The sequence below is a fragment of the Gracilinanus agilis genome, chromosome 3 (genome assembly GCF_016433145.1).
Source record: "Gracilinanus agilis isolate LMUSP501 chromosome 3, AgileGrace, whole genome shotgun sequence".
Taxonomy (NCBI): Eukaryota; Metazoa; Chordata; class Mammalia; order Didelphimorphia; family Didelphidae; genus Gracilinanus; species Gracilinanus agilis.
Genome location: NC_058132.1, coordinates 409,476,784 through 409,484,511, shown reverse-complemented (window position 1 = coordinate 409,484,511; position 7,728 = coordinate 409,476,784). Strand labels below are relative to the sequence as shown.

The window sequence follows — 7,728 nt, the reverse complement described above, 5'->3', positions numbered from 1 at the left end:
GTATTAAGTGATAGTGTAATCTGTTATTGCAGTTGAAAGAATTAAAAAAAACACCACATTTATTCCAGAAGTTTGTATTTGGGCCTTAAGCATTTTGTAAAATAAAGTTTAAAGACAGCATATGAGTACCACTATAATGCACATATGAAATGAAATATTCTATTAGACCCTAAAATAACATGAACTTATTTTTGCAGTCAACAAAATAGTGGCCTGGTGCTGATTTTATTAGATAAGTTGGTTACAGCATTTGCATTATCATCTTGAGTCTATCTAATTGTAGCTGAAATTCAAAATGCACATTAAAGTAAAACTACATCACAACTCAATGCCATTAAATTTTCTTGGCGTCTGCATTGGAATTCTAGTGGGTCTTCATTTTGGACTTCTTCCTTCTTATGGCATCAGTCTGGCTTAGATCCTTTATTTTAGAACATAGGACATAAAGCTGACTGTAACACAGCATACCATATTTGTTAAACCCCAATAAAATTTAAAGGTTAAGATGGTAGCATTAGCCCTGTGGAACAGAACTCCGATTATCCAATAACACTGGCCCAATATCTGTCCAGCAGAACCTTCATGAAATAGTCTAAGGTGCACAGCCCTTCACTGATTATAGGCAAGTGTTACAGCAGCCTAGCCATAAGGGGAAAGAATTACATCATAGTACAAAATACAGTATAAAAGCGTTATTTAACATTCCACACTTAGGATTACTGATGCCTTCAAACAATTGTTTTGATGTTAGCCACTTAAACAAATACATCACTAAGGTAAACAATATAAACATACCAAAACCCTGTATGGTTAAATACAATTTTCATGGTATAAAACCAAAACTTGGAGATGTTTGTACAGATTGCTTTTTACACAATGTCTAAGTTGCCAAATTATTTACAACATTAAAGAAGAAATACATTTCTGATGCAGAGTAAAATTATCTGAAATGATTAATATAAAACCTCAATCTCTATCTACGTGAGGCACTCCTGAAGCAAGTGGCATTAGCCATGAGGTCCTTTGGTACAAGGCCCATTGCTTGAAGAACCACAGTAGCTGCTGTGGCTTTAGCATGCTTCTTATTAGGGCTGGCAAAGCTGGGCTGGTAAGCGCTTCCATTTATCAATACCTATTCAAGAAAAACATACAATTGGGCTGGTAAGGGCTTCCATTTCTCAATACCTATTCAAGAAAAACATACAATAAGAACAGCATCAAACTTTAATATCTATAAGCTTTGTATTTTTCACTAATATCTAGGAGATTATTTATAAAATGCAAAACCCATGCCTTAACCCTGTCAAATTAATCTCAAGTCAGCACTTGGAAAAGGGGGGGGGGGGGAGAGGGCTCAAAAGTAAAAGCTTGTTTCTTATCTATAACTGCCAAATTTCTTTCTCTTGTGACTAAAACATTTAAACAGCTGTCCAGGAGCTTATATTCTTATATTCTCTTTTCCCTTTTAAAACATTTTTTCTAAAATTTTCCTCTTTTAAGGAATGATGTTAGAATGGCATACTTTCAGGGACCTCAGCCCCAACTACTTCAGGTATTCAAAGACCTACAATCCAAGTGCTGACCCCACCCAAAATTATTTTCTAGCTAACCATTACCAATTCCCCATTCCACCCCCTTTCCCACTTAGGCCAGTTTAGTCACAGCTACAAAAAAGCTGATAAATTAAGAGACACCCCTAGTTATTTCTAGTCTTAGAAATGCATGCTTACCCTAAAGAGAAAGTGTTTGCGATGATCAGGGCCACTATCATGAACCAAGAGAAATTCAGGTGGTTGCCACCTTCTTTTATTACAGATCTCCATCAATGCAGATACAGGATGTTTACCTAAGACCCAAAAGTTAACTAATCAGAAACTAATTTCACCAATTTTAATGAATAAATTTGTGAAATTTTAATAAAGTGGAAGAAAATTAAAAGTAACGTACTCTCACCTGAAAGATCCTTCATCGCGGCAGAGAAGTTTCCAGATCTTTTTTGTGCTCTCTCCCCCACTGCAACAAGACCTGCATAAGACACAAAACCAGCATAAATCTCAAGTATTTCCTATTTATAGTAAACAGTTTTGCATCAAAAAAAATCTACACAAGGGTAGTCAAATAATTTAAGCGACATGCCAAATTGTCGCAGTGTTATTATTATCAATCCTATTAACATTTTCTCAATTCAACCTAATATTTCTGGAGACGCTTAATCTAAAAATATGATCCTCCTACTTATAACTAGAGTATAAAGTAAGCCACCAAAAAAATCTGAGAATGCCAATTATGTCTAAACTTCATAAAAAAATAACATTTAAAACTATTTGGGTATTATTAGTCTTCAAAACAAGAACTAAACTGCTAGTTTCATTTGATAATTAAAATACTACCCTATAAAAAAGTGCCATTAATACCCAAACCTTCCTCATCTGTCAAATACAGAGACTGAGAGAAGCACAGTGCTCTGCATAGTGAGCCTTAAATGATTGTTGAAATTATGTAATACTATATAATATTAAAGGTTCATTCCTGGTTAATTTGACTGGATGTTTGATTGGCTGAGAGATAGTATTAATATAGTGGCCAGAGAAATGGCCTTAGAATCAGTCCAGAAGATGTACATTCAACTCCTGGCTCTGACATACACTATATCTGTGTGAGGGTAAGAAAGTCACTTAACCTTTGATGTCCCAGGCTATTCTCTTAAGATTGTAAGCTGCAGAGAGTAGTAGGTTAAGTACCAATATAGGCAGTTTCTCACCCAGAGCTCCCTATACTGATGAAGCCTCTAACATGATTAAAAAACATTTAATTCCAAAGAAATATATAAGTATTCATAATATCTATCTGAGAACTTAGATGGGGAAAGAGACTTAAGAGAAATTAAGTTGACTTGTGCAGAAATTATATAAGGAGAAAAGCTAAGATTCAAACCTACATCCTCCACAATGAATAGCTTTTTTATCTACTTGTTTCCTTCTCAAATAAGCAAACACAACCAATGCAACCATCTTAGGGGAATAACAACCTATTGCATAATTCTTAGAGGTTTAAAAAAATCTCTTCTCTAATATAATTTTCTTAGTTTTCTAAGAAACACTTCAGCTAAATCCGAAAAAATTTTGCTTCCAATGAATTACACCTCCACAATCGCTAAATCAATATGCCAGATTTCCATCAAACACAACATGGAAATTTTAATTCTGTGGCAAATAACAGGCTTCCTCTAATCCACAAACAGATGGGGCCATTAGTTGTATAACTTCAGTCAAGTCCCTTTAAACTAAGCTTCTTTGCCTCTAAAAATTTAAAAGGCCTAAGTAGGGGTGGAATAAATGAAATTATTTTTCTAAACTCCCTTTCATAAATTTGCACAAAATCAATTTGTATGTAAATGATCCATTATAAAATGTTAGCTTTGTATAATTTTGACAACTGATTCTGTAACATTTAATATGTTTGGTTGTTTGTATTATATTGAATTCTGAAAATAATTATCACTAAATTTCCCATTACCTGCAATTAAAAGAGAAACAGTAAGGACTCAATAAATATTAGCTCATTACAGATTAATTTTGATGTTCAAAAGTTTTTCATGCAGAGCTAGTAGTGATCATTTCAAGATACACATATTTAACTGACAATTTTAACCAAATAGGTAATTCACATTCCCTAAGAAATGTGACCCCTGGATTCCTAAATCAGCACACTTGGTAAATTCTATCTAAGATTAATGAATTCATATACTGCTGAAGCAACTGAACCAACAGGGTATGGTAGAAAGAACTCTGGTTTAAGAGAGGCCCGAATTCTTCCAATTTTTTCTGTGTGTGCCAACTGAAGCACATTACTTAACCACTGTCATCTAAGTTTCCTCATCTATAAAATGAGACGGTTGGACTAAATGGCCTTTAATGTCCCTTTTATCTTTATCCCTATCCACTTATTATTTCAAATCTATGATCCAGGATATAGATTTCTCTCATGGATAATCTAATTTTAATTCAGAAGACAGAGAACAAGTTATAGCTAAAAGAAAAGGTAGCTCACCCATTTTCCATAGAGAGGAAAAAAGAGCTAGCACCCAAGAGAATTAAGATATAATTTCATGTGCCATCAAAAAAAATCATGTCGGGGGCAGCTGGGTAGCTCAGTGGATTGAGAGCCAGGCCTAGAGACAGGAGGTCCTAGGTTCAAATCCGGCCTCAGACACTTCCCAGCTGTGTGACCCTGGGAAAGTCACTTGACCCCCATTGCCTACCCTTACCACTCTTCTGCCTTGGAGCCAATACACATTATTGACTCCAAGATGGAAGGTAAGGGTTTAAAAAAAAAATCATGTCATTTTGCACTATTTCCAGTAAAAGTAAGCAAGGAACTACTAAATAGCTGTGACTTATGGACTAACATCTGGGACAGAAGATGAAGCAAAGAAATTCTGTGAAGAGAATGGCAAAATACTCTAAATCAAGGCAACAAATAACCTTAGCACTCAATGACTTCTATGCGAAGGTAGGCACAGAGAAGCACATGGGGGAAAATGTAGAAAACTACAAATTAGAATTAAGAAATGAAAGGTTTATGACCATGAATACTTTCTTTTAAAAAAGAGAAGACGGAAAGTGGCAAGCATAGAACAAAATCGCACAAGATGTCTATAACATAACAAGAAACAATTGGTGGTAATCAGGGAAGTCATTTAAAGAATCATGTATCTTTTTATCACTATCAGAGAAAAGGTCAACATTAACATAAGCTTTCAAAGATAAGAATAAGAAGACAATATTATATACAATTACAATTCTAACGTGAAATGGAAATGGACATTCATTATCTCCACTTCTTGGAGAAATTTAACAGATGGCAAAATGCCACAATAAGAAGGAAAAGAGCCCAGAAAACGTATTGCCAATAAACACCTCTACTCTTTGCCAAGAAATCAAAGACTGACTTAGAATACAAGCTCAAATGGAAAACATTATGGAAAATAAGTGACAGAAAATTGTAAGCATCTTATCTCATGAAAAGAAGTTGGTCTTCACAAAGGAAATTCTGCTGCAGATCACAATTTTAAAGACATTTGGATACTAATTTTGAAGACAATCAAATGAAGGGAAAAGAAAAACACCAGCCGAATAAAAAAGATCCTGGCTTATATGACCTTAAAAGTGTGACTGAAAAGACAATTAGTAATCAATATATCTACTTATTCATCAATGAAAATATTTATCTATGTCAAAAGGGTAGTGGTAATCAAAAGGAGACAGAGGCTTTCTGAAGATGAATTTCTAGATTATTCAATTATCCAACTAACTGAAAGGTACAGAGAATGCATGATCCCAATGTGTTTATAATTTGTTAATTATAAAAATCAATTTAATTCACTAGGACAAAATCAAGGAATCACTCATGAATATTTTAAGATCATGCAAAAAAAGTGACAGATAATTTTGTGCAACAAGCATCAATGAATCACAAAGTAGTCTATGAGTTAAACCATCAGTCTCCATGTTTCAATAGGCCCTGCAGATGGATGATGGCAGGCCCAAGAACTGAAGGACAATGTGCACTGGGAACTTGCATGACCCTTTCAATGGTCCCAAGGAACTCCCTGATACAAAAGACCATCTTCCTTAACAGCAACATGTCTTAGTGCCTCTACAGATGATTCTATATTCATTGTGAACAACCTAAAGTGCAGTGGAAAGAGGTATGTTGGGATAAAGAACAGGAGTGGCAGCATATTACCAAGAATGACTTGTTCCCACAAAGTAGTATTAATCATGAAAGACAAATTGGAGTGGAAAAAGTGGACCAGTGAGACAATGAGAAATAACAGGTGGACAATTCAAAAGTTTCATTGTTATTCATGGATTTTTTTTTTAAAAACCTCAAAAGCAGCCTCTAAAACCTCTAAAAGGATTTATGGATAGACAAAGATAAATTGTGATCTGGGTCAGTGAAGGAATATGAATATTCATACATTTAATTAAATAAATATAATTTAGCTAAAGTAAATTTTAAATTTTATAAAATCTATTAAGGTACCTCTGTGCTTCTTATATGCTATAAAAAGGACACACACACACACACACACACACACACACACACACACATTCTAATGATGCTGAGTTCAGGAGAATGCTGTTGCTCTAAGGGATTTTACCCAACTGGACAAGAGTATCTGTTCATTTGAGGTATAATCTCCAATCCCAGTCCAAGGAAAAGCACCCAGTTACCAATCTCTGAGCTACTTATAAGAAAAGGAAACTAGGAAAATGGCAATAATTTAAAGTGACATTTCTGAAGGAAGCATGATGAGAGCTATAAGAGCATTTAAGACGACTTTATAAGAAAATAAGGGAAGTAAAAGAAAAAAAATTATCTGCTAGAGGGGAAAAAACCCAAAATTATTATTAAAGCCCAGGACTGAATATGCCCTAATTCAGAGTAAGACAACCTTATTGCTTTTAAACAAATAACTATAACCTAAAATCTGAAACATCATATACGGAGGCTGTTCTTTTCTTTCTTCATAACCCTAATATCTTGCATTATTATCCACTCAATAAATACTTGTTAAATTTGTCAAAAAACTTTTTGAAAATTGCTGATAAAACTGCATTCAAACTGTTATAAAGATAATGTTCCTCAAAATCTGAAATGGTACTTAATATAACTGAAAATGTGGCAACTATTTCCAAACATCTTTACAAATTAGAAAAAACAAGTTATGTTGCTGTCCTTAAATGTAATTTTAAAATATAGAATAATGAAAGAAAATAAATTATACAGAGCATCAAAAAAAAAATCAAAGAATTACCTTTTCGGTCTGTCTTAAAGTCAACTAGAATAGGCTCTTTATTTCCTTCTTTGTTTTTTCCTAATCCCTCTCCTTCTCGCCAGCCCATTTTTCTCATCAGAACGGCTCCCATTCCGCCTGTTACAGGGGCTGCTCTTAAGAACTGATCCTATTCCAAAGAAAGAGAGGTAAAATGTCCCAATTCTAAAGTTAGAATCTGATTATGAAATGACAGACAACTTTCTAAAATTATCTCACTTTACTTCTAGATGTTATATAGAATAATAAAGCAATAAATGAATATTTCCATGATTTACCCATACTGGAGTTTGTATGTTCTAATTTTTTAAAGTATTAAATAGTGGGGGGAAGTTTTGAAAGTTGATTATGATGATATAAACTAAAATGGCAATTTTAAAACAATGGCCCATATGTCCAAAAAAATTAGAACATTCCTTTTTCATCCACTATTTACGTTCACTGGTATCTCTTCTTAGCTTGCAAAATAAAAAAAAGGCAGTGTTAAAATATTTGACAATATTAACTCTCCCAGGTGTACCTAGTTAATGAACAAAAAAAACTCAGAAAACATTTAGAAATAAAGTGCAAACAAATGTTGAAGCATACTTTTGTCCAAAATTCTTCCAAATTCTACCATAGAGCAAGTATAAAGGTTTTACTTAAGACAATCCATATCAATATTAAAATTATCCTTACACGTTTACATGTCTATCAACAGTACATGACAATCACAGACACACTGTAAGTATACCAAACTGAATTCTTTTAAAACCTGAGGTTAAAAGACTTTAAAAAACTTCCTTAAATGTTTACATACCTAGGCCTCGGTGGCCGCAGTGTTGTGAATAGTAGGGCTGGCACTGACCGGGGCAAGAAGGCAGCTACAAGCATTTGGCCCTGAAACA

The 7,728-nt window shown here is 34.0% G+C and overlaps 1 protein-coding gene across 6 annotated transcripts in view; it reads right to left on the bottom strand.

The window, feature by feature from the left end:
- Positions 1-58: 58 nt before the first annotated feature.
- Positions 59-7,728, bottom strand: part of SON (SON DNA and RNA binding protein) — a 34,580-nt gene continuing 26,910 nt past the window's right edge. The window contains exons 9-12 of one of the 6 annotated variants that reach the window (XM_044670215.1): positions 6,824-6,971; positions 1,948-2,025; positions 1,731-1,846; positions 59-1,132 (exon numbers count right to left, since the gene is read on the bottom strand). In XM_044670215.1, the coding sequence (XP_044526150.1) occupies positions 974-1,132; positions 1,731-1,846; positions 1,948-2,025; positions 6,824-6,971 (501 nt within the window). In that variant the 3' untranslated portion in view covers positions 59-973. Of the gene's footprint in view, positions 1,186-1,730; positions 1,847-1,947; positions 2,026-6,823; positions 6,972-7,728 lie in introns of all 6 variants that reach the window. The other 5 variants (XM_044670218.1, XM_044670219.1, XM_044670220.1 and 2 more) reach the window with 5 other exon arrangements.